At 37.4% G+C, this 26,890-nt stretch overlaps 1 protein-coding gene across 2 annotated transcripts in view; it reads left to right on the top strand.

The window, feature by feature from the left end:
- LOC122076530 (protein TIC236, chloroplastic-like) overlaps nt 1-26,890 on the top strand; it is a 50,227-nt gene that overhangs the window by 9,016 nt on the left and 14,321 nt on the right. For both annotated transcript variants that reach the window (XM_042641864.1, XM_042641865.1), the window contains exons 5-17: nt 6,555-6,659; nt 7,620-7,760; nt 8,852-8,914; nt 9,256-9,486; nt 9,579-9,662; nt 10,420-10,577; nt 10,691-11,219; nt 11,943-12,113; nt 12,280-12,339; nt 16,259-16,381; nt 17,422-17,697; nt 25,429-25,494; nt 25,632-25,763. In XM_042641864.1, coding sequence (XP_042497798.1) covers nt 6,555-6,659; nt 7,620-7,760; nt 8,852-8,914; nt 9,256-9,486; nt 9,579-9,662; nt 10,420-10,577; nt 10,691-11,219; nt 11,943-12,113; nt 12,280-12,339; nt 16,259-16,381; nt 17,422-17,697; nt 25,429-25,494; nt 25,632-25,763 — 2,139 coding nt within the window. The remainder of the gene's footprint in view (nt 1-6,554; nt 6,660-7,619; nt 7,761-8,851; nt 8,915-9,255; nt 9,487-9,578; nt 9,663-10,419; nt 10,578-10,690; nt 11,220-11,942; nt 12,114-12,279; nt 12,340-16,258; nt 16,382-17,421; nt 17,698-25,428; nt 25,495-25,631; nt 25,764-26,890) is intronic.

Genomic DNA, 26,890 nt, shown 5'->3' with positions numbered 1-26,890 from the left:
AATAAGTGCCAAAACACAAGGCGACTGTCGCCTAGACCCCAGGCAAACCTCCTGGATGCCTAGTCGTCGCCTAGGCGACAACTATGCTTGAGACTATGCATTTCATTCCTCACTACTTATCCTATTGTCATTTTAGGCTTGCCTCTAGCTCTTTTAGCTCCTTTAATCTGAATCAGATCACTCTTCCTTACTGGGGTGGCCTCAGGCCTCCTTTGAACATGGACATACCACCTAGAATGACTTTCGTAGAGCTTTTCATTGGTTTAGGAAACTCCTAAATAATCTTTAATATGCTTATTCCTTTATCCTTCCTAGTTTTGCCACACATCCATCTTAACATCCTCATCTCAGCTACACACAACTTTTCTATATGACACTTCTTAACTGCCCAATATTTTGCCTCATACATCACAGCTAGTCGCATAACAGTCTTATAAAGCTTCCCCTTAAGATTTAAAGGGATATACCGGTCACATAACACTCTGGACGCACCTTTCCACTTTATCTATCCCACTTTTTTTGGTGAATAGTAAGTGTATTAAAAGAAGGTGAGGGAAAATATAGTCCCAAAGGGAAGTTACAAACCCAATAAGAGTTACAAAAAGCCCATAAAGGGCCAATTAGGGCCCACATGGCCTCAGAGTACTTCTACTGCCTGGCCCAGATGCCTAAACAGAGGAGAAGGGCAAATCAGTCCGAACCGGGAAGAGAACCACAAACCCTAACCCTAACATCTCAACACAAAAATTTTTACCCGCCAACATGGAGGAGCATCGTCAGAGAAGAGGCAGCCACAAGGGAGGAGTTGTGGCCTTGCGGAGGGCCACGGCTAAGCGGGCAATTGGCCTAGCAGATGGGGTGCCGGCCTTTTTGAAGGCAACAACGTAGTGGCTGCTAGCTTAAAGCGGCTTGGCGGGTTGGTGTCAAAGAGGCTATTGCCGATCGGGACAAATCTAAACCAATAGACCAAAAGGCAGGCTGTCGGTGGACAACAGCCTAGTAGGGTATGCAGACAAGGGTGGAGGCCTACATGGTGTGCATGCAGATAAACCAAGCAAGCCGGGCTTCTAGAAATGCAAGCAGTCATGAGAGGGTGATGACCAATCGGACTGTAGGCCTGTGGGAAAACATGATGAGCAGCCAATTGAGATGCAGAACCGAAGGAGCAGACGAGCCAATAGACAGACCAAATGAGCCTGATGGCAACCGGAAGGGCGGACAACAATAGGCATGACAGGATAGGCATCCAGAAGGAAAGTAGGCCTAACACGATGGCAACCGGGAAGCAGCTAGCCCAGAAGGGGCTAGCACCAAGTCATCTATTGGCTAAACAGGGCAGGCAGGCAACCGACAGAAAGACAAGCCGAGCGGTTGCAGTAGCCTTAACACCGATCGAGATGATTGACACTAGGAATTATTGTCATTTTTTTGGGCTTGCATGAGTGGGTCGGAATATAATAGCACATTTTAAAGAGGGCCCATTTAAAAATCGGTTGAAGCCCGTTTAACATTAAACATGTCCGTAGCCTGGTTAAGAGAGAGGGAGAGAGAGGATAAGAGAGGGAGCAGCCCAGCCCCACGGCCATGAATATCCAAGCGGCTGCCAACTTTTCTCTTTGGTCACTAGGGTTAAATGGGCGGACACGGTGTAGCCTTTGAAAGTCTTCAAGCCCGATTAAGCCCGACCGAAACCGAACCGGCCCGACCGGTTGACACCCCTACCTTTATTTTATGGTTGACCCCATATATCTAAAATAGTCACTACGAAATCTCTCTCCTCAATTTTCACCATTTCATTATCCATCATAGAGTGACTAAAGTTGTCATATACTCAGTCTTCAATCTACTAATCTTAAAACGTCTTGTTTCTAAGGTTAACCTTCATAGCTCCAACTTAGCGTTGATCCCTACTTTAGTCTTATCCACTAAAGCGATGTCATTGGTGAAGAGCATAGTCCAGGGGATCTCGTCTAGAATGTTCTTGGTTAACTCATCCATGATAAGCGCAAACAAATAGGAGCTTAAAGCTGATCCTTGATGTAACCTAATCATAATTGGGAATTCCTTGCCTTGACTTCCCATAGATCTCACACTAGTCACCATGCCCGTATTTATGTCCTTAACTATATGCATAGATGGACTCGGCATCCTCTCTTTACTATTGGATTAAATCTATAGAGACTTTGTCATATGCTTTTTCTAGGTCAATAAATCTTTAGGGAACCTTATTTTGAATGTACCTGGTTAATTCATCCATGATAAACACAAAAAAATAGTGCTTAAAGCTAATCCTTGATATAACCCAATTTTAATTGGGAATTCACTACCTTAACCTTTCCATAGTCCTTACACTAGTCACCACACCATCACACATATCCTTAATTATGTCCATATATTTACTTGAAAAACTTCTCCTCTTGTATTTTGCCAAATTAACTCTCTAGAGGCTCTGTCATAAGATTTTTCTAGGTTGGTAAAGACCATATGGAGATTCTTCTTGCAATCTCCAAATCTTTCCATAAGTCTCCTAAGTAAATAGCTTCAATCGTGGATCTTCCTGACGTAAAACCAAATTGGTTTTCTATAATAGTAGTTTTTTTCTTAGGTGGGTTTCAATAACCCTCTCCCATAATTTCATAGTATGACTCATTAATTTTATGCCTCTATAGTTATTACAGCTCTGAATAACACCTTTATTTTTGTAAATCATAATCACAATGCTTCTCCTCCATTCATCTGTCATTACCTTGTGCTCGTATCTTATTAAACAGCTTGGTTAGCCAAGATATGCCACAAAATCCTAAGCTTTTCCACACTTCTATTGGGACCTCATATGGGCCTTGTGCCTTTCCTACTTTCATCCTCCTTAAAGCTTCTTTTACTTCAAGCATCCTGATTTTTTGTATATCTCTATGTTTTGTGTCTTGTAGGGTAATGCAATCCTTTGGGACCAAGGTTCAAAATATTGGGTTTCGACCTTGGGGAGACAAAAACTTCGGTCGAAATTGGGGAAATTTCAAGGAAACTAGGGAAATTTTCCCGGTTTGGTGGAAACTTTGGTTTCAACCCCCAAAATGTTATTTTTTTTGCCTATTTTTTGTGTAAATCATATTTTAGATATTTCTAACCCATTCACATAATTAGTTTCATGGAAAAAACACCTAAAGTCATACTTGTGGTGTTGACCAAAGTTTGTTGATGTATGTTGAGTCGTTGACTGAAACTATACTACATAACTACATATATAAGTTACTAACTAAAAATGTGAAATACATGATTAAAATTTTAAAACAAACAAAACATAATGTAAATGATCCAAAATAAATAATAATATTACATAATTGTGAGTTATCTCTCAAGTCTCAACAGTCAACAGTCAATTCCTAGTGTCCAAATATATTTTATAAAAAAATGATTTTTAAGGAAGATGGGATTTACCTTTTCGGTCCAAGCTCCCTTAGGTAGATTTCTATGAATGTGTGAGATCCAAGCTTAGAATGAAGATTTGATGGTACCAAGGGAAAAATCTTGAGTATTTTCCCAGGCTTCCCACTTCACAAAGAAGAAATATGGGGAGAGGGTCAAATTTTTGAAGTAAGGAGACAATGTTGAAGTAAGAAGGCTTGGTTTCCCATTTAAGAAGGTTTTATAAAGGCTGGTTCGAGCCATTGGTCCACTAAAAAATTCCCACATTTCGACCAAAATGTGAGAATTTTGGTCGAAACTAGTCGAAACCAGTGACTTTTAAAAGTCACATGGTATTTCGTATTGGAGTCTTGGGATACCGTGGAAATGTGGGAAATTTCGACGGTATCGGTCGAAACCTTGAACTATGTTCGGGATGCTATTACCAGAAGTGTCTTCACTTAGTAGGCTGCAGAAATGAACTTTCCGTCTATCCTTAATGTCCTCATCCCTTATTAGTACTTTACCATCTTCACTTTTAATACATCTAATATTGTCGAGATATCTATTCTTCCTTTCCCTCACTATGATGGATGTAATATCAATAAATTAACTATTACTATAGAAAATAAATGGACCTTGTACTGTTTCACTTCTTACTATTGAACATTAAAAGTACATTTTATATTTTATTTTTTATGGTGATTTACATCAACCTTCCCTGGCGTTTGCCTATATTACATCCTCCCCCCTAAAAAATCGCTTATTACATTTAAACCCAAAAAATTGACACTGTTAGCATCTTTATAGGGTCAATCTGTTAGGTGAATAGAATTTTATTGAAAATCCTAGTTTGCCCTTATACTTTTTTTTTTCCCCCTTCACTTCCAAACATACCCTAAAGAAGACCCCACTGAAACAGAATGTGTGGAGGAACTGGGAAGTACCATTGCAGAGTGCAGACTACCAGTCATCTGGTTCATGTATTCATAACCTAAAAAGGTACAGTAAATTAATTTTTGGGTCCTCCTTACCATTTGGATACCTCTGCAATCAATTATAGCTGGGCACTAATTTGAGAGAGTTATTTTGTTCATTCATATCTATGAAATCCAGCCGATCTTCACAGTAATTGTTGAGAATTTGGAGCCCATCTACATTCCCCACTACATTTATTAACTATCTTCTTTGGAGAGAGAGAGAGAGAGAGAGAGAGGGAAAGAGATCAGGAATCCTACCCACTGACGATCTTTTCATTCCACTCTTTAAGATCCAAAAAAGTATTGGATTGGAAAAAAAGATGAACAAAGAAAAAGACCCTTCAACATACAAGCTTTGATTTTATAAATCTGCTAAGGTTAGCTACAGTGTGAGAACTGAGCATAGACGGAGTCGTCCCGTCTCCATCAGTCCATCCATAGCATCTACGATTCGAAGTCCTCACTTCTGAAAACGAAAGAAAAGATCTTCAATCTCTGTCCCTCCCTGTGCTCTACTTTACTTGCTTTACTCACCGGAGTCATCATCGGATCCAAATAAGGAGACGCGGTAGTAGAGGAGGAAGATGAGGAGGATTAGGAATAGAGCCAGCTGCTGCCCTAACTTCTCATAATCAGTGATAGGTTTTAATTTAAGGAATAATACAACTAAAATTTACTTGATAAGTAAAGCACCTTGAAACTTGAACCTTTGCTGGAGACTTCAGACCGCCTTCACCGGAAATAGCAGCTCCTCTTCACTGTCACCGAACAAGGTAAGGGAGTCCTTCTCCTTGGGTTTGTGATGGGTGTTGGTTTATAAGAGAGAAGAGGGGTGTTATAGGTATATAAAGTGTTGGGGGCAATTTTGTCATTAAAATTCAAAACTAACACTAGGCTAACGGTGTTAATTTTTTGGGTTTAAATGTAATAAATGATTTTTTAGGGGGGAGGATGTAATATAGGCAAACGCCAGGGGAGGTTGATGTAAATCACCCTATTTTTTAATGAAGTCAGAGTTTATTGTGAATTTGTCCTCTAGTAGGCCTCTGATTTATACTTCAACTGGATAAACGGAGATAATTTCTTAAATTATCCTTAGTGTTAATCATTTTTTGGATATTGAAAAAACTTCCAGAATTAGTAGAGACCTCAATAGTTTTACAAAATTAGGGTCGTTGATGGATTTGTGGTCAATGCATTGATACATAAAATATGATTTAGTGAAGCATAAAAATATTTTTGCACATGAATTTTATTATGGTTTTGACTTTTCTCCTCCCATTTTGGGTTTCCAGTTAGAGATTCAACGTGCAGAAATCTAACTAATTTAAGCGAGGATACATGCAGAAATATGATTTAGTGAAGCATATGTCCATCATTGAACATGACTTATTCAAAAAGGGGGGAATAAAAAATGAAAAAATAATAAAATTATAGTATAAGAAGTGAAAATGTGTAAAGTTTGCTAAACTATGGGTTGTTGATTCAATCCAATTCTGCTTCCAATTCATTCAAGTTTTGGGATGGATTCCCGATTTTATGATTTTCTTTTGATGCATTTGAGTCATAATATCAGAAGAGTGAAGAGAGGAAGAGATGAGAGAAATCAAGTTATTTATCTGGATATATACTTTTATCTATACATAATATATTAATAAAATTGATAAATATTATACTTTATGATGATATATACATGTATCTATGCATGATATATTAATAAAATTGATAAATGTTATACTTTATAATGCATGTAGAACTTTTGGATTACATGCTTATCCTAGATTATCAGTCCATAATTATGTTGTTTCTGGGGTGGTCTCCTTTTATTTATGTTCTATAATCCTGTTAATGTTGACCATCCAATATCTTCTTCTGTCAGTTACATTCCTTATGAAAATTTAATGAACCAGTTATCCTTACATGGTTGTAAGGTAATTAATCAAATTGGTTGAACAAAAATATATAGTGAAGAGTTAGCAAATACAACAGCATGATGAATGTTAAGACTCTCCAATCGTAGACATGAAATTGCTCTTTGATTTTATCGTTTCTTTATTGGTTTGTTGAATATGTTGAATATCAACTTTAGAAATGATATTTTCTGTATGGGAAAAAGGTTGGTCAAACTGGAATTATTTTTCTGAACTTTATTTTCCTTCCCTATTACAGGTTCACATATGCATGTCAAGAGGAGAGACTTTTCCTAATCTTCATGGACAGCTTGATGTGAAGGGTCTGACTTTCCAAATATTCGATGCTCCATCAAGTTTTTCAGTATGACCAATTTCCATCTGTTCTGAAAAGTTTGCTCCTTTCAGGAGATTTTTTCCCCTTTTGGTTTGGCAGCAACAAAAAGAGATTGTTAATGTGGATAAGAAAGATACAAGCAAAGAGCATGAGAAAAAGGACACAAACCCCTCCTACTGACGGAAACCCCATAAAACTAAATCTGGAAAGAACAGTGCCTATAAATCGAGCTACACCCTATTTCTGCTCTCCCAAATGCCCCCACCCTACAAAAGAAGCCTATATCACAGTCTAAGGAGACTATGGTCTCTTTGTTTGATGTTAAGAAAAGCTATTATCACCTCCAGGCCATGCCACATAACACCTAGCTTTCTGTTGTCTTAGTGTCTTTAACAGCTGCTTCCTTCAGGAGATCTGTTCTGGCGTCAGTCTTTAAAAATTTGAAGCCCCATTGTTTTTTTTTTTTTTTTTTGGGTGGGGGGGGTTTGGTGGGGAGGCTAAGAATCAGCAAATTCTTTGTTAAGATCTACTTTTTGTTGATTACTAGCGTTTTGAAGTTATGCTGTCTTGCTGCTTTGTCTACTTAAGTTGGATAATTCTTAGTTTAGTTGTGATGCTTACTTGCTGCTTGCAGTGATGACGTGATTTCTCGTTATATGTACGTTTTCATCTTCCTTTTCCTTTTTCCCCCCTTTTTTCTTTTTCTTTGGAGGGGGTCCATGGATAGGAATTTGGATCAGTGGCTGCTCTACTTCACGAAAACTGTGGGTTCCAATGTTTGATGGCACTTTTTTTTTAATTGCCTTAAACGTAATTTCTATGATTTATCTAAGTGTTTTCCACTTCAGCAATTCTTTAGACTTAATACGCAAAAAAAATCAAATTCTGAACATTTCCTCTGTTATAGATAATTCTGGATCTTGAGTACTATCATAGTTGCCAGTTTGGAGAAAATGTCATATAATAATTGCAAGTATTTGTATGCAGGAAATGGCAGCAAGTTTATGCTTTCGGGGTCAACGAATATTCTTGCACAGTACAAGTGGCTGGTTTGGTGATGTTCCTCTTGAAGCTTCTGGGGACTTTGGTATAAATCCCGAGGATGGGGAGTTCCATCTAATGTGCCAGGTGCCATTCTTTGATTCTGCAAACTCTAGGGCTTAAGAAAATGTTTTCTGCACCTGATATGGAAATTTTATTGACTGAGGTCCTCTGCTGGAGGAGAAGCTTAAATCTCCATGTGCTCCATGGCCCAACCGAGATGATAGTTTTAATAGTGCGGAAGCATTGGCTAATAATCTCCAGGGCCTGAAGTGACTGAAGGCTTCAGCTTCGCTCTAATTATCATTGTTGAATCTAGAAACTATTATTGGAAAAAAGAGGGTGTTGGAGGTCATTTTTATGGGTGCCTATAACATTGAGTGGTTTGGGGATGCCAACCAATGGTGGATTCTCAAGGGAAGGGTTGGAAAGTGATGTGGTGCTTCTGTGTTGTATTTTTTGGGGACAGATGGACAGTCATATACCTTGTGTTGTGGCCTACTCATCTTTCTCTCTGTAATTTTTGTCTACTGTTAGCTGTTACTGATAAGAAGATAACATTTGATAAGCCAGAAAATCCTAGATTGCTATACCATTTCCTTGAAACCATTAATGTATGTTTTTTCACACCATACCCATTGTAGTTTTTCTGTACTGATGATATTTATTCTAATTAAATGACTTCATGATTAATCATTTTTAGAAGTCTTGTTTTCCATCCCATTCATGGTGGTGGTTAATCCTGAATATGCCACTTTATCTTCTCATATCATGAGTTGATTATGCTCCCAGAAGTAAGACCTATGCCTAAATAACGAGGCATACTACTTGTTCTTTATGCTTCAGCAGATCCTAATGCTGTATGTCTTACTTCATGCCAATCTTCCTCACCTTACTCATCTCTAGCATCATCCAATTCAGCGCTGGCTTGGTGGTTGCAGATGAGCTACTTAGGAAGCAGAGGGCATGCCTAATATACCATTTCATGAAATCCCTAACCACTGTATTTCCTCCTTTTTGAGTTTGAAGGTCTTGCCCTCAGGCGTGTGACAGTTGCTGCTTCAGTAAAAAGCATAGTGGACTAAGAAAGCTTCTTAATTCATTAGATGACAAGTTAATTTTCATTTTTTGTTCAAGTCTTACTTCTATATATATATATATTTTTTTTTCTATTGTAGGTTCCTTTTGTTGAAGTGAATGCCCTTATGAGGACTTTCAAAATGAAGCCTCTGTTGTTCCCGGTATGTGCATCTATTTTCTGTTTCTTGATGGATATGTGCCTTAGGATCCTTCTTAAACGTAGCTTGATTATGCTTTTAAACATGTCGATTAATTTTTGTTTGATGCACTGATAAGTACAATTGTCTTTGCAATTTATGGTTGCAAGACCTTTGTTGTATGATGCCACTTTTTCTTTTGTATTTTTTATATGTGAATGGAAACGAATTACCAGACCTGTTTACAATCCATGGTCATTCGTACAAGCCTGAAAATAGAAAATTCTCATCTTCCGGATGAGCTGGTAAGAACCATTACTCTTTTGCTTTTTCTCATTTCTATTTTCTTTCTACTTTGGGTGCAGGTGGCCGGATCAGTAACTGCTGTCTTCAACTGTCAAGGCCCGTTGGATGCCCCTATATTTGTGGGAAGTGGAATGGTTTCAAGGAAGACAGTTCATTCACTTTCTGAATCCCCTCCATCCGCTGCATCTGAAGCAGTTATGAAGAATAAGGAGGCTGGGGCAGTGGCAGCATTTGACCATGTTCCGTTTTCATATGTATCAGCCAATTTCACTTTCAACAGTGATAACTGTGTAAGTTTCTGTAGGTTTTTGTAGTCTTGCATTTGTCTAAAATAGTATTCATCTGTCCACTGTCATTATCATTTGGAACATTTGTTTTCTAGGTTGCCGACTTGTATGGAATCAGAGCGAGTCTCTTGGATGGTGGTGAAATTCGAGGGGCTGGAAATGCATGGATCTGCCCAGAGGTACCTGTTTTTATTACTGATGAAAATCATAATTAGGTAGTTTTTTTATGTTGTAGGTGCAGGTCCCCTTCCATATCCTATCACTCAATATCAAACAATTGATTTCAATTGAACATCTTCTTTATCTAACCATATTTTCACGTTATTCCTATGATGGCCTGATTCCACCTCCCCTAAAGAAGCAATTAATTTCTGTCAGAAATCCTGTTTTAGGTTTCTCTTGGTTTGGCCCGCATCCCCCTTCTTTTTTCTAAATACAGTGCTGATGAAAATAATGTGTAACTCTCTTTGTAATTAACTTCTTCATTTAAATCCCGATTCTGTATATTGTGGGTCTAAAATATTTTCTTTTTTCATGTATATAAATTATTTCTCTTCTTGTGGTCTTATGTTATAACTGCATTGCGGTGATCAGGGGCACTTTTAATGCTTTACTACCTGTTTTCTGGATTTTTATTGTTGCAATATCAATAATATAGTCATTCTTGCTTCTTTCCTGCTTTTTTCTCTAGCATCACTTTAAACAATCCATTCTTATACCTATATACATTTACATCTCATAATGACCACTGACAAGTGCAAACAAAAATGAAAGCTTAGTGGTTCTTGATATTTGTGACATGCATGAAGGCATCATTTCTTTGGAAGTTACATTTCTTATCTGGCCAGGGTTTGGAATCTCCTTATATTGACATCCTTTATGTTTTTTATTATTTGGTTAAATGAACTCATTTCCTAATGTTCTATGCATTGACAGGGTGAGATGGATGACACAGCAATGGATGTGAACTTTTCTGGAAATATGTCTTTTGACAAAATTTTGTATCGGTATCTACCTGGTGAAATTCAACTGATACCATTCAAAATGGGGGAACTAAATGGTGAAACCAAACTATCTGGAGCCCTATTGAGACCGTAAGGTTCTAAGGCCTATCGTTTAATATATATATATATAATATATATATATCTGTCCTTCAATGTTCTTTTAATTTCGATTCGACTTACCCAATTTTAGATTTGTGATATAGGAGATTTGACATCAAGTGGGTTGCACCAAAAGCTGAAGGCTCATTCAGTGATGCACGTGGGGATATTATTATTTCACATGATTATATTACAGTTAATTCTTCGTCGATTGCTTTTGACTTGAATGCTAAAGTTCAAACATCTTATCCTGATGAGTATTGGTTAAACAGAAAAGATAATGTTCTAAATGGTGTCGTGCCCTTTATCATAGAGGGAGTTGACTTGGACTTCCGGATGCGTGGTTTTGAGTTCTTCAGTTTGACGTCCTCTTACCCTTTTGATTCTCCAAAACCTGTCCATCTGAAAGCAACCGGAAGGATTAAGTTTCAAGGAAAAGTTTTGAAGGCATCTGATGTAATTGATGAGGTAGTCAATGGTGTTGAGGGAAATTTTCTTGACAGGCATATGACTGACAAAGAGAAGAAAAGCAGTCTTGTTGGGGAGGTTTCACTTTCTGGAATCAAGCTAAACCAGTTGACATTGGCTCCTCAATTGACTGGATCCTTAAGCATTTCACATGAGAAAATCAAGGTATGATTGTAAAGCTCTGCTTTGTTTTTAAATAAAGGATAGGTGGGAGTCCCCAAAGGACAGGAATTCAACCCAGGACTTTGTTAGTAATTCCTAGACAAACAAGTGATATAGAGAAATTAGATTTCAAAAAAAGGTAATACGAAAGAATCACCGCTGGCCCAAAATCTTCCAGGGGATCAAACAAATTTTAGCCTTTGTACAATCCCATTTGGTACGAAATCTGCTAAACATGTGTCCTTCAACTTCTTAAGAGCTAGGCACACCCAAATAAAGATCTTGGATTCTTTATGCGATTTTCGCCGCAGAACATATTTGGATAGAGTGATTAGTGATGTTCCTCTCTTTGTTTGCACATAAATCCTGAGACACCCCCTCCACTACTTCTCTTTCACATTTTTTTTTCCAAGAGGGAAAGCTAGTCAATTCCCGTCTTCCTCGGCACCAGCCAACACGGTCTCGATGTTGAGAGTCATATCCTTGGCTCGGCGCACTAGTGAAAAAAGGACTTACTAACCAACAGAAACTCCTCTTTCTTATTGCTGTTGGTAATGATCCTACTATGGTGCCACAAATTCTCTAGCTGATCCTAAGTTATCATTGTTGTTCATTGGATTCGAGGGGAACTACTTCGTTAACCAGAAATTGTCAAAAATGAAGCATCTTATTTCTGGTAAAGTATATTTTTTACCTCTCAATTTTTTGCACTTGCTGGCAATGCAGTTGGATGCTACGGGGAGACCAGATGAGAGTTTGGGAGTTGAGATTGTTGGACCATTGCGACCTATTACTGAAGAAAATATGCAAAATGAAACAATGGTGTCCTTTTCTCTTCAAAAGGGACAACTTAGAACTAATGTTTGTTACCGACCACGACATTCAGCTAGTTTGGAGGTACTATTCTCTTGTATGTCATGTATGAATTTTTTTTTTTTTTTTTTTTTTCCAGAGCAAAGTCATTGTGTCTCTCTCTATATAATTGAAATCATATTCTCTAAGTGTTTGTGTGGACTGGAATGTACTTTAATCATTGTTTGACTTTTTTGACATATGTGAGTAGGTACGCCATTTGCCACTTGATGAGCTGGAGCTAGCTTCGCTTAGGGGAATGCTACAAAGGGTGAGACTATCATTTTAGACCCTGGCTCTTTTAAATAAACTTGGTGTTGGAAACTATTTCCTTATTCCTATTCCCATTTGTTTTATCCATGCATATAACAACCAAAGAGAGTGGGATGCGGAAAAAGGGAAAACAGCTATTGATTTTGGCAGGGCCTCAACAATCATTTGAGTGGATTTCCTGTTGTATAGGTCGTGACTCTTTGTAATTGAGGAAGTTAGCCTATTTCTAACTTTTGGAGTTTATTCATTTAGTCAGGTTTGTTACCCTCTTTTGATTAAGCATGTTTTTGGACTGCACAGTTACACTGCTGCAGTTAAGATTGTTCACTGGGCCAAATGGCCAATCAGGCCTTAGAAGGCTTCATTTTGGCCCATGGTTAGGTTCTATGAACCGTGGGCATCATATTTTTTTGTTTATTGATGTAATGAGTCCTTACTGAAATATCGAAGATATGAAGATATAGAGAGGGCAAGAAGGATCTCCATATGGATCTAGAAAAAGCCTACTACGACAGAGTACATAGAGAATTAATCTGGCATATACTGGAGAAGAGAAAGGTTTCAAGTAAATATGTGGACATGATTAAAGATGTGTGTGCTGGTCTGGTGACAACTGCAAGAACTGTGAAGCGTCAAAGTAATGAATTCCCAATTATAACGGGGTTACATCAAGGATCAGCCTTAGCCCTTATTTGTCTGCATTTACCATGGATGACTTAACCAGAGACATACATGATGGGTTTAAAGTAAATATGTGGACATAATTAAACATATGTATGGTGGTCTGGTGACAAGTGTAAGAACTGTGAAGGGTCAAAGTAGTGAATTCCCAATTATAACGGGGTTACATCAAGGATCAGCCTTAAGCCCTTATTTGCCTGCATTTATCATTGATGACTTAACCAGAGACATACAAGATGAGGTGCCTTGGTGTATGCATTTTGCCAATGATATTGTCTCGGTGGATGAGACAAAAGCAGGGATTAATGCCAAGTTAAAGTTATAGAGATCAAATAATATAAGGTAGGTTCACCCTAAGGAAAATCCACCCCATAATAACACTCCAGCCTAATTATCAGATCTAATTTACAGATCAGTAGACCAATAGAACTCACAAAATTTAGGCTGAGTAGGAGGGAGACTGCGGCTGGCTGTAGGGGTCTCTAGCGGTACTCAACTTCTGGACAGTAGCTCCTCTTGTGGTGCTGAACAAACCCTCCAAAGGATTTTGTAATCTGAACTCAGGTTGGGGAGATCTAAGAAAGAGTTCCCAATTAGGAAACAAAAGAAGGTCCGCAGAAACAGGTGATAAGAGAGCTCAGTTGGCCACCAAACTTGGGTCGAGTGGCCTCCTTATGGTCTTCAACAAGCCCTCAAAATTGGGGCCAGAATAGGTGGCTGATTGTGGAGATCTGAAGGTTCTTGGTTGATGCCACCAATTAGGAAAGTGTAGAGAGATCACAAAAACTGGACATCCAGACCTCTGTTGATCAACCTGTGCAGGTATAGTGTCCTCCCAGGTGTGAAGAGAAGATCCCTGGAACAGGGTCAGCAATGGAGCACATGTCAGAGACTTAGGCTGATTCAAAACCCTGCTCAGATCTGGTCTTCTAATGGCTGCCACTGGTAGTCTTGTGTCTCCAGATCAGTTGCTGGTTGGTGTCTTAATGAGCAGCTCATTTAGTATTCCCTACACTCAAAAGATAAAGGAAAATAAAGAAAAGAAAAATAAACAGATGGAGTGTTGAGAAGGGTGGAAGAGGATAATGAAATGTGTATCTCACCCCTCAGGTTTTGGGTATCACACCCCTCAAGGGATTAGGCATCTCACCTCTCAATAACAGCCTTTCAGCCAAAGAGTATTCACTCAATAAGTTCATTAATCAAATCTGTCTCATTTACAATCAGTTAGCCTCTTAAATAGGCACAACAGCTCCTTCAAAATAGAAGGTTACAACATAGGAAACTTATTGAAATAGAAAACTAATAAGAAAAAGGAAAGTAAGTAATTAGGAAACTAACAACTAAAGCATTCCCAAACTAATTACTTGTCTAACAAAAGACTCTAAACACAAAAAAGGTAACAAATCTTTGAAGATAATGGGCTGGTTACTGTTCGTGAACAGTAACTTTCCTTTTTTCTTCCTCCAGCTATATCTTCATAATAAGACAAGATAGCAGTCCAATGCTGAGATCAGTAACAAGGATTTTGGATCTTCTAGAACTTTTTCCTGGGATTTCTTCTTGCTTGGTGACTAAGACACAAATAAGACAAAACAACACTCAAACTGAAATTGTTAGAGATTTTCTTGAAGATTCTAAAAGATGTTGCTGCCCCAATTGATGGTTGAACCGATTGGGCTTCTAAAAGTTCCCTTGGAGACAAAATAAAGTCTTGATCTGCTGGATCGATGGAAGGGGCAAGGTTGCCAACCAACTGGTTCGATGGAGTCAAACCAGGACCAAACTTGGGACAAAACTGAACCAAGAAGTGATCAGCTTGTGCCCTCCTTTTGACAACCTTATCTGATCATCAAACTTGCAATCAAAAGGTCTTAAGATAAGAAGAACAAAGATGGAGTATATGGTTAGTAACTTTAGTTACACTAGGATGGTTAATGAGGTGGTGAATATCGGTGAGAGAGTGATCCCACAAAGTGATTATTTTAGGTGTCTAGGCTCAATCATAAATAAAGAAGGTGATATAACAGATGATGTTGCTCAATGAATTAAATGGATGAAATAAAGAGTCGCATCCAAAGTCCTATCACTGCTATGTGATCAGCATATTCCGTTAAATCTTAAAGGAAAATTTTATAGGACTGTTATACGACTACTATGATGTATGGTGCAGAATGTTGGGCAGTTAAGAGACGTCATATAGATAAACTAAGTGTAACGAAGATGAGGATATTGAGACCAATGTGTGGCAAAACTAGGAGGGGCAAAGTAAGGAATGATCATATTAGAGCTGAGTTAGGAGTAGCTCCGATACATGATAAGCTTCAAGAATGTTGTTTGAGATGGCATGGCCATGTTCAACGTAGACCTTGGGATGCTCCAGTATGGAGTGGTTTGATTTAGATGGAAGGCACTAAAAGAGCCAGTGGCAAGCCTAAAATAAACCTAGAAGTGATGAGAAAAAACATGCATAGCTTAGGTGTTGTATCTTGTATGACCACGAATAGAGCTGATTGGAGAGCAATGATCCATGTAGCCAACCCCATTTAGTTAGGGTCCTAATTATGTACACGGGATTTTGTATATCGATAAGATTGTGTGGGTCCCATGTGCTGTTAATTAACCAAGTATTTTATGTCTTATTGTTAGTAAGTAGTTTATATTGTTTGGAATCTTCCTGCTATTTGGCCAGCTTAAGTTTGTTTTTTGTTTAGGTAAGTTTGAAGAGAGAGTTGTTTATCTGGTTTAAGAGTCTTAAAGTCAGTTTATTTGGTCTTTATAAATAGGGCTGTAATCTTACACGAATTTATTTATGGAATTTTGGAATGGAAAATTATTCAGTAGTTTATGTTGTTTGGAATCTTCCTACTATTTGGCCAGCTTAAGTTTGTTTTTGTTTAGGTAACTTGAAGAGATAGTTCTTTAATTGGTTTAAGAGTCTTAAAGTCAATTTATTTTCTCTCTCCCTCTCTCTCTCTCTCTCTGAAACCCACCTCCAGCAGATCCTCTGATGGATCTTGACATGCACCCTTCACAATTGGCTTCATGATTTTAATCTATTACACAATGGTTGAAAAGTGACGGTTTTATGCTAATTTTAATTGACTGTATTAGTTTCACTGAATTAAAGGATGGAATTTTATTTCTCAAGTGACATATGGCATGCTTTAATCACAAATTTCTTAAAGATTCTATTTTTTGTTTCTTGCAATTATTTGTTACTTGCTTATTTTCAGGCAGAGCTACAACTTAATTTTCAGAAAAGGAGGGGTCATGGGATGTTATCTGTATTTCATCCCAAATTCAGTGGTGTGCTAGGCGAAGCCCTGGATGTGGCTGCTCGGTGGAGTGGGGATGTTGTGAGTATCTATGCTTCATGCATACTATACCAAAAAGCCTCTGGAAAGCTGCTGATCTTTTTGCATAAAGCTAATTATTATGAAATTGGCTTCTTATGTTGATTCATTTTCTTATTTGAGGCAATCTACTAATTTGAAAAATGAATAAGATAAATGATTCATTGAGTAGTGTGTTCTGTTTATTTGATTAACTACTTAAGGGGATGAATTGGAAAAAAAAAAGTATTTATTGATGTAATGGCTGAATCCGACAAGCACAGTTGCCTAATCTCATTTAAACAAGTAAGCAGAACCATGGTATTGAGTTTTGGAAATTTTTATATTCTGTCTCCTTTATTTAAATTTATTTGTCAAAATAATATGCAATATAATACTGTGCTTGAATTAAAATTTCTGCATATCCTCGGCTGGGTCTATCACCAAGGCTTTGTGTGGATGTGGGGTGACCCTGGTCAAGTAGTATGCTGTTTTGAAGGGATTTAGAGGATATGCAGAAATTGAATATTTCTGTTTTGTCTGCACTCTAAATAATAACCGGATTTTCTGCTGCTTATGCTTAAGTTTGTTGGATCTTGTCTTGAAGTTTTTTTAGGATTTTTCTCTGCATGTAGAAAAGAATTCCTAGGTTGAACTTGTTGAATCTTTTTTGCCCCCAAAAAATAGCAATTAAATCTTCTCCCTGAAACAAAACTATACAAGTTCTCCTTTATGTTCTGTAATTATTTTCGCATGGCTGTGGGAGGCTACTTTCTTTTGCCTCGTCTTAATGAAGGCCTGCCTGAGAAACTTAAAAGGTTCATGTCCTTCTAGCCAGCCTTTTATTTTCAATGTATAATTTTAGTTTCTTTTTTAATCCTTGTCCTTTTCTTTGGATTCATAAATAGAATGCTCGTGAAAGTATATTCATATTTTCTTGTCTATAACTTTGAATCTATATCTTGCAAATATGCAATTTCTGTTTCTGATCTTCATACTTGATAATCTTATTCTTTTTTAATTGGGGATGCAATACTGAAACAGATTGATTTATTCTTGTCCAGATAACTGTTGAAAAAACAGTTCTGGAACAGACCAGTAGCAGATACGAGCTTCAAGGTGAATATGTGCTGCCTGGTACCCGTGACCGACACTCGACTGGTACAGAGAGAAGTGGCTTGCTGAAAATGGCAAAAGCTGGGCATCTGGGTAGTGTGATATCTTCCATGGGTAGGTGGCGAATGAGGCTAGAAGTTCCTAGAGCTGAAGTTGCTGAAATGCTTCCGCTTGCACGACTTCTTTCTCGAAGTACTGATCCTGCTGTCCGCTCTCGATCAAAGGTTGTATTTTCCTTAACTTGGAAAAATTGTATACCATATCTCCCATTATAGTTAAAAATCTAAGCATTTACATACTCATACTGATCAACTTAGAAACCAGTGCACCAATATCTATGTTAATTCGTTGGTTGATTGTAGCCATCTAGTTGTCTGCTAGTTTTATGTAATTAGTAATTGAACCAGATAGTTCTGCCTATTGTATCTATTGTGTTCCTCATAGTTATATGAGTCAATACTAATGTAGAACTAGAATCAGAAGTGATCCTAATCCTAGGTAGGATCTGAAATTCTGGCTGAATAGAGAATATGTCCTCCAATAAGCTTGGTTCTAGCCCTCAAACACAGCAAAAAAATAAAAGGAAAATAAGAAAAGAACGAGAATTCGATGGAGGGTTGAGAAGGGGAAAGAAGAACTAGTGAATGGGCATCCCGCCCTCAGGTTTAGGCATCTCACCCAACTGCATCCCACAGCAAAACAACATAAGCCATTTTTTTTTTTCATTAATAAATTCATGTTCAATGTTGTAGCCCCTTACAAACTTATATAGAAGACTTAAAACTGACTCAAACATTAAAAGGAAAGGCCTAAACCAATCCTTAACCAATTGAGAAACCTAAACTGACTAGGAACTAACATAACAAAGAATAGACTCAAAATAGGACTCTAACTAAACTAATGACTTAAATCCCGTTTTCCTACTTTCTATCCATACTTTAGGCTCATTAAAGTGGCCCATTACAAAGAAAACCCATGGGATCAAAGGCCCAATACATACATAATCCAACCTATGGCTTACTAGCAATAAAATAATCCCATTAACTGACTTATCTACATCAAATACCTTTGCATGTGCTCCTAACTTGATCTGGTACTTCAATATTATTTCCTTTTTAATCTTGATAGGTAAGAACAGAAAATTGTTATTAAGAATGATAAGGAGTAAAAGTAGAGAGTGCGCACTTGTCAATGTGGGAGTAAAAAGTGAAAAATATGCACAGTAACAGAACATTGATTTACAGGAAGCAGCCTCTCTTGCAAAGCAGGAGGTAAGGCTGCATATATTTGCCCCTCCCAGACACTGTAGAAGCGGGAGCCTGGTGCAGTGGGTTGCTCATTTGATTCTCTCTCTTCTGAATACTCGTGTATAAACTCCAACAATCAATCTCCTTATAGAATGTGTTTTGGCTATTTGTTGTATGGCCTCTAGCTTGTAAATCAGCTTTTCTTGATGCACATGCATTTGGAGAGAGAATATAAAGAAAGCTTCAGAGGATTAAAGAAAATGATCACAGTTGCTTTGTTGTACAATTTTATAGTTTTTTCAATTTACTGTGTGTTTCTTGAAATTTATATACTTATTTATTTAATTTTGTCACCTAGGAAATGCCTAGTGATTGAGAAAGAAAGGCAAAACAACTAATTGTGGATGAGCCCCTTCAGCTCTGCTGATATTTCCATGACTATAATTCGATGTGATTTAGAAGGATAGGCAATAATTAATGGAAACTAGGTAGCCTGCTTAGACTTTGGTGGAACTAGAATGAAACAGTTGTTTTTATATATCGCAGATTTCTAAATTTTGTACTATATAATCTATGATGAAAAAGCATGCCAATATCCTGCCCCAGGAAGTAAAAAAGGAAGGTTATGTAATGATTTGAACAAAGGGGGAGGGAGGATTATATGCTGTTAATTCCTTGATCTTGAACTGTCACTTTCAGATGCATTATCAATACAACTCAACTCCGCTAGGCCTTGTCCCAACTGGGGCAGGGCTTCATGGGTCCTGTTTAGCCATTTAACTAAATCCAAAGCCTTTAGATGCAATAACAACAGTGTGAACTGTAAAATGTTGCAACAACTTGTTTTTCTTATGTTTTCTTAGCTATTGTTCATTTGAGATCTCTTAAGTGGTGTATGTTGAAGATGAGTCAAAGATTGTTCCAACTTTCTGCAAAATGGTAATATTAGAAGACTATTTGGAAAAATCTGTATTTTTGTTTATTAAAAGAAAAGAGAGGTAATTTGTGTTTTAAAGTGTCCCCATCGTGTAGTGACTCAAGTCTTAGAGTTTTAAAGTTATTATTTCCTTTCCAAGTTAGATTAGGTTGTTTACTTTCGTAGTTAGACTAGGATTGTCTTTCCTATTCCACCTCCGGTTGTAATTGCTTAGTTCTATTTTGAGCATGTAATCTGTCCAAGACTATTATATAAAGGAACCTTGGCTTTAGTGATAGATCATTCAGTTCTATCGCGCAGCCTTCTCTATCTTCTTCTCTTCATAGATTCTGGTTTTATATCTCTTTGATTTTGTGACATGGTATCAGAGCAGTAACCAGTAATTGTTGATTCTCTCTGTAATTGCTAGTTTAAGGGCCGTTTGATAACATTCTGGGAGAATGTTTCTGGTGTTCTTCTATTCTGCGGGAATGCAAATAGAACAGAAATACGTTTGGCACGTCCGGTTCATTTTTGTATTCGGAAGGAACCAGTGAAAAAGAATCACTAGAGTAAATTGCAAGAATACAAAAAAGTTACTCTGTCTATTCTTCTACTAACTTAAAAGAACAAAACCCCTCCAAAACCCTTTACCTTTATCCAACTACTCCTGATAAAAAATACCAAAACCCCATCTTCCCTTGCAAGAAGCCCTAGAAAAGGGGTCGCAGGCTCATAATCGTGGATTCATCTTTTGGAAGAGGTTCTCTCTCTCTCTTTTTCAAAACCCTCTCTTTCAAACTCTGTTTAGTTACCTCTCTTCAATCACTTCAATTTTTTTTTTTGCTTATTATCTTCTACCACTAAGCATTGCTCCTTATTTTTGTCTCATTAAATTTTCCTTCCAATTTTAATGATATATGATTTCTGGAAAAACTCCAGAGATGCCAGATCACGAGTTACTTTCCCCATTCCAATATCTGATTCATGGGTGATTGAACCAAGATGAAAAAAATGAATGAATTCAGGTATCTCTTTCAATTGGCGGTGAAACTGTGCATACCAATGCAACAATTTCACTCTAGAACATCCATCCACAATTTCAAATTGATATATATATATATATATATCATTGGCATGAGGTGTACAATTTTACTTACTTTGCTCTGTGTTTCTACAATGGAGGTGCAAGTGTCTCCATTGTGTACTAAAACCAAGTTTAGAAGCCAGAATTTGATGAACATGGAGAGCTGTTCAAGTTTTTAAAAAAATTTCATGCAACAAGGAGTCAAGACATTAGGTTGGTTTCGGTTCTTTCACAGGGATACTTTTCCATTTGACAATATGAGAAACTTTGAGGATCAACATACTTATTTCAGATTTAATTATTTAAGAGATTAGGGGAGGTAGTGTTAGCAGGTAAACACGGCCATGAATTTGGAGGTTAGTGATAGGGGTTTTGGTAGAAGAAAGTAGTGCAAGTTCTCTGTACTTAGGAGTTTTGTGTCCAGGCTGGTGTTGAATGCCTACTTATAGTATATGGCAAAGGGGGGCAGGTTCACTGTACTTAATAGGTTTGGTTATGACAGAGTGTTTGGAACTGTACTTAATAGGTTTTGTGTCCAGATTATGAGGATCCTCCTAGCTCCACTGCTACAGAATTTTGCATTATCATGGTTGCTTTTCTTCCAAATTTTTTCTTTAAGAATGGACTACCTGGTAAGAATCCATGGCACTAGGGGTGGAGTGGGGGTGGGCAAGACAATGAGGCAAGGGGAGAGGATAATGTGCCATTTTAGAGCCCACCCTGAGATTTCCTTTACCAAAAGTCTCCCTGTTCCAATGATCTTAAAAAAAGTAATAGTATTTTAAAAGATAATTTCATAAACAAATTATTTCCTTATTTAAGTTAAATTTGACCATAATGGCATGCATCTAATTATTGATTTTATTGTTCAAAAGTGAATTTATATAAAGCGTCTGTCAAACGCTGTTTCTGTTCTAAGGACATTTCTGGAATTGTTTTACCAAATGCTGTTTCTATTCCGCCGGAGTGTTCTCATAGCATGGAATTGAAAAAGAACACTTCTGTAAAAGAACATTCTCCAGGAATAGAAGTGTTATCAAACGGCCCCTGAGAGTTGTTTCAAGGTTCTCCAGTTTATGGTGAAACCCTAGTTCATCCAGAGATAAGAACTAGGGTTTCGGAAGATGCTTTTGTTGATGTTAAGTGCTATTTTTCTGAAAATTTTCTACTGCTACCGTGTTCCCTGCTGCGGTTTCAAATTCTGGAAATTTTTCTCTAGCTATCAAGATCTGATGGTGTTTGCTATCTAACCAATCTGATATTACTGAATTTTTGAGTGCTGATCAAGACTTTATAAAGGAGCACTCGACCAAAAGATAACTCCCTTCTGCTGGTCTGATTTTCTTCTATCAGTTTTCTGTTACAGGGGCTGCAATACTCCGTTACAGGGTTTGTTACTGGTGTCTTCTTTATTGTTGTCCTTTCCCCAGAAATCAGTTACTGTTACTACTTCTGTCCATGTTCTATTTTCTTTCCTGCGAGCTGTCTTCTTACCAAACAGCAAGAGACCTGATTGAACCCTCTCACGAGCTGTTCTGTGAGTTGGAAATTTGAGGGTTTGCTTCTCCGTCCCTGGCTGATCAAACCCTCATAGCTTTCTTGTCATAAATCATCCCTACTGTGAGGAATCAAACCTGCAAATCAGGTTGGTTCAAGATACCGCCCATATTTGATGCAGTCATTGATTATTAGGCATAGTTGTCACCGTGCCAAGGCGAACTAACGCGTTGGAGGGCTGTCTAAGCGCTTAGGAGAGAAGACGCCCGCCTTAAGGTCAACAAGGCGAACCACGTGTTATTTTTTATTTTCCCTACTTTCTTACATTATTTACTAAGCTACATATAACTTGTATCATAAAAAATCAACATTAAGCCACATAAAGTCATTAAAAATCAACATTTAGCCACATCAAATCATAACAAATTAACACTAAGTCACATTAATTCATAAAAATTCAACATTTAGAGAAATGTTTTGTTCTATAATAAGTTTGACTGGTCAAATGATTTTATTTTTACATGAGACTTCTTTGTATTAGGTATAACATAAAATCAGCTTTCCAACAAGTCTAAGATTACTTAAATCTGAGCTGTAATTACAAAATTATGCTCCGGTCAAACTTATTATAAAATGTGTGAATGCTGTTAAAATCGCCTGAATGAAAATAATTTTATGGATGTCAAAACAAAAGATTATTTTGGACTTTTGGTTTTTAGCAATGTTTTAACTTGATAGGATTTGTAAAATTTTCATAATTAAGAAAAACCCCAACATATAAAAGTTGAAAATCGCCCCTATATCCAAAATCTAGTTTTTGTTCTTGGACTGGAGGGTTAACTTTTTATCTTTTGGAATTTGATTTTTAAACTATTTTTATTGGATTCAAATAGGTGGTATTTGTTTATTTATGAATGATGTCTTAAGTAAATGAAATATCACTTAAATGATATTTGGCATAAATAAGTGCCAAAACACAAGGCGACATGCAAATCAATAAGGTGATCGTCACCTAGGCCCCAGACGCCAAGTCGTCGCCTTGACAACTATAATATTAGCATAATACCCAAGTAACGGATTTGCCATTGGGTGCTTCTAGGAGCTCTTGATGCTAGTATCCTCATCTGAAATCTCAGATTTAACGGATCAACCATGAGAAAATTATACCCTTCGAAACCTGCAGAGTTTACTGTTGACTTCTAGTTCTGTTCAAGGTTGACGAAGACCCCTTCGAGTCTGGTTTCCTCTTCACTTTATGCTCTTTTTCTTATTTTACTCTTTAGGTTTCCATTAATAACCTTCACTTCTTTTATTATCTTAGTGTGTCCTAATCTTATATACTCTTCCATGATTACCCCTCCCAAGTATAGATCCAACTCTACTCACGTGTGGCTCCCTCTTTCATTCACTCGAGTTCCATTAATTCACTTGAGTGATGGGTTTTAAACCCTGGATTTGCATTAAATAATTACAGAATTTCCATTGAACATATATATGTGTCATATTATTTCTTGGGTGAACTCGTGATAAATCAATTTGGAATTTCTAAATTTTGGAAATTTTGGTACTTCCATGACATGGTAGTTGGAGATTATTTGTTCATATTTGCTACAGAGCGAGGGAGATTAGAAATTATTTTTATGCTCTTGATTATGGAATTATTTGTGCTGCTCATCCTTTGATATGTTGATTATTGGAAATTATGGTCCACGTGTAATACTACACGTGAGGGAGGACTGGAGTTATTTCCTTGTTCAATTGGAGTTATTGGAGTTATTATCTACTTGATTGGAGTTCTAATTTGCTCAAGTCATCAGTTGAAGATTCTTATCTACTCAAGATTATTATTCACCTGCTTTATCTGCTCGTGTCCTCAGCAACAACTTTATCTTTTAAAGTTGGTTATATTCAGCAAGAGCCAATAGGGCAACCCTACTTGGTCCCCAGCGACCTGACGTTGCTACTTGGTCTCCAACAACCTGATGCTGCTACTTGGTCCCCAACAACTTGATTTTGCTACTTGGTTTGCAGTACTTATACTGCCTACTACTTGCCTTACCTACTACCTGCCTTCCTTGGAAAGTGCCTTTGATGTTGTTGTTGTTGCTGCTATGATATTTTGGATTGCAGTTGGTGTTATCTACCACCTAATTTGTTCATTGTTGATGATTCTACACGACGGTTTTTTTTTATTATCTGCTGATGCTACTGATGATTGATGTACTTGAGCCGATATTGCTATTGTCTTTATGATGGTTGATTAGTTCTCTATGTGCTCGTTGGAGTCTACAACTGCTATTCAAGACTGGTGTTGCATTTGATTTTCTATTCTTGTTGGTCCAAGCTAGAGCTTTCCTTTTATGTATTTATTTATTTTTTTTTTATTTTAATCTGCTGATGTTACTGATGATTGATGTACTTGAGCTGATATTGCTATTGGATTAATGATGGTTGATTGGAGTTCTCTTTGTGCTCATCGGAGCCTACAACTGTTATTCAAGACTGGTGTTACATTTGATTTTATATTCTTGTTGGTCCAAGCTGGAGCTTTCTTTTAACAAATGTATACTTCAGCTTGAGGGGGAGTGTTGAGATATGTGTTCACGATGGGTGGGGATTGTCCCCATCCTGCAGGGAGTTAAGTCTTAGAGTTATAATTTTTTATTATTTCCTTTCCAAGTAAGATTAGGTTGTTTACTTTCCTAGTTAGACTAGGTCTTTAGTTTCTTAGTTAGACTAGGATTGTCTTTCCTATTCCACCTATGGTTGTAATTGCTTAGTTCTACTTGTAGTGATAGACCATTCAGTTCTATCTCACAGCCTTCTCCATCTTCTTCTCTTCATAGATTCTGGTTTGATTTCTCTTTGATTTTGTGACATGAAGGTTTAATTCAAGTCATGAAGGTGTCAACTTATCAAGTGTAATTCTCATTGCTTCCTTAGATTAATTTAATTTAGTTCAAAGCAATACATCCCTTTATTGGAAATATGCTTGCGCTGTGGATTTCTTATTTACTTATATTATGAATCTTATGCATTATATGAAAATTGTTTTATATGTGAAAGCACTCTACTCAACTCAACCTTATCTAAAATCCGGGGGTAAGTACCTGTACCTAATCATTTAATTCCTTTATGTAGGCTTGCATCTCTTTCTTGTCGTACATGGCAAATCTGATTGTGCTTGCTGCTCTCTACTTATGTGCAGGACCTATTTATACAAAGTTTGCAGGCTGTAGGATTATATGCTGAAAGTCTTCGAGACCTGCTTGAGGTACTCTCTTGCCTGAAGTGTCCATACATGGTTCCTGAGTCTTCCTGTCATTCCTTTTTGTGCTAGGTTTCGTTCTATGATCAATTGTCTTCTAGTCTTTCTGCTCCGAGGGTTATAATAGCTCCATCAATTCACAGGAAATACGAAGGGATAGCACTCCATTAGATGAAGTCATTCTTGAAGACATAACTCTTCCAGGTTTAGCTGAACTAAAAGGTCGCTGGCGTGGCTCTCTTGATGCTAGTGGTGGAGGCAATGGGGACACAATGGTACATTTTCTTGAACCCTTGTCTAGGACAAGACATTTAGTATATCAGGCATGCATTTAGTTTATTAGTTCAGGTAACATAATCAACCAGTGCATATCTACACTCATATCTACAAATGGATAGTTGGTTATGCAGTCGCTGATTAAAATTTTATGCTGATTTTTCTCCTTTGAAAACTATCATACTTGTTTCGTTTATTTCTGTATTTGATTATTGATAAAGGGTAAATACAAATTCCATGCTTACATTTTCAGAGAATATGTTGGCACCTAATATTCTTGAAATACTTGAAATAACAGTCTGCTTGCTTTTTGAAACCCAGCATCCGATCCCCTCTTGTTGTTTATTCCTCATTCCTGAACAGAAGTTGATCATAAAAGTACATGACCCCTGTTACAACCGCTAATCCCAAAAAGCTTTGTAAAATGGTATCAGAGCCAGGAGGTCAGGTGTTCAATCCTTGGCAAGTGCAAGGGGTTTTTGTTGTGTGTTGTTGTGCCCTTACGCATTGGTTATGCCCCCCTTGGTGCCATGTGATAGTGTCAAGTATATAGCCATGTGTGTGTGGGCCTGCACCTGCTGGGGGGGGGAGGTGTGTTGATATACATTGTGTGGCCCATAATAGTCGAACTTTTGGGATAAGTGTGTTAAGATGTGGTATATGGTACGCAGGGATATACTTGTGATACCCTGCGGTATATTTGTTTTTCTGCTGCTTTATACTAGTGGAGATGCAACCTATGATTGAAGATATCATATTCAAGTAAGATCTATTAATTTATCTACCTTTACAAACCCTAATCTGAAAAGGGGGTTTTCAAGAACTGATTCTTCTGTTATCGGATTATTGTGATACTTTAGGTTAATATTCTTCTTATACTAAGGGAGATTCGATTTTATTACTAGAGCAGTCAGAGCCCTCTTGCTCCCCACAATTTAGAAGTAGAAGTTTTTGTGTAGAGAAGATTTGCTCTGCCTTGCGGTTGGATTTCAGGTTGCATCCTGATGTTTGTGTATATTGCATGATGGCTGATGTCAAACCTATTGTGTACAACATCAATGTTCAGATTGCATCTATCAAACTCAATGGAGTGTCTAATTATTTCTTATGGGCCAAGGCAGTTACG

This window comes from Macadamia integrifolia, chromosome 4 (assembly GCF_013358625.1).
Source record: "Macadamia integrifolia cultivar HAES 741 chromosome 4, SCU_Mint_v3, whole genome shotgun sequence".
Lineage (NCBI taxonomy): Eukaryota > Viridiplantae > Streptophyta > Magnoliopsida > Proteales > Proteaceae > Macadamia > Macadamia integrifolia.
Note: the sequence above shows the minus strand (reverse complement) of the source record. Positions and strands in the feature narration are given on the sequence as shown.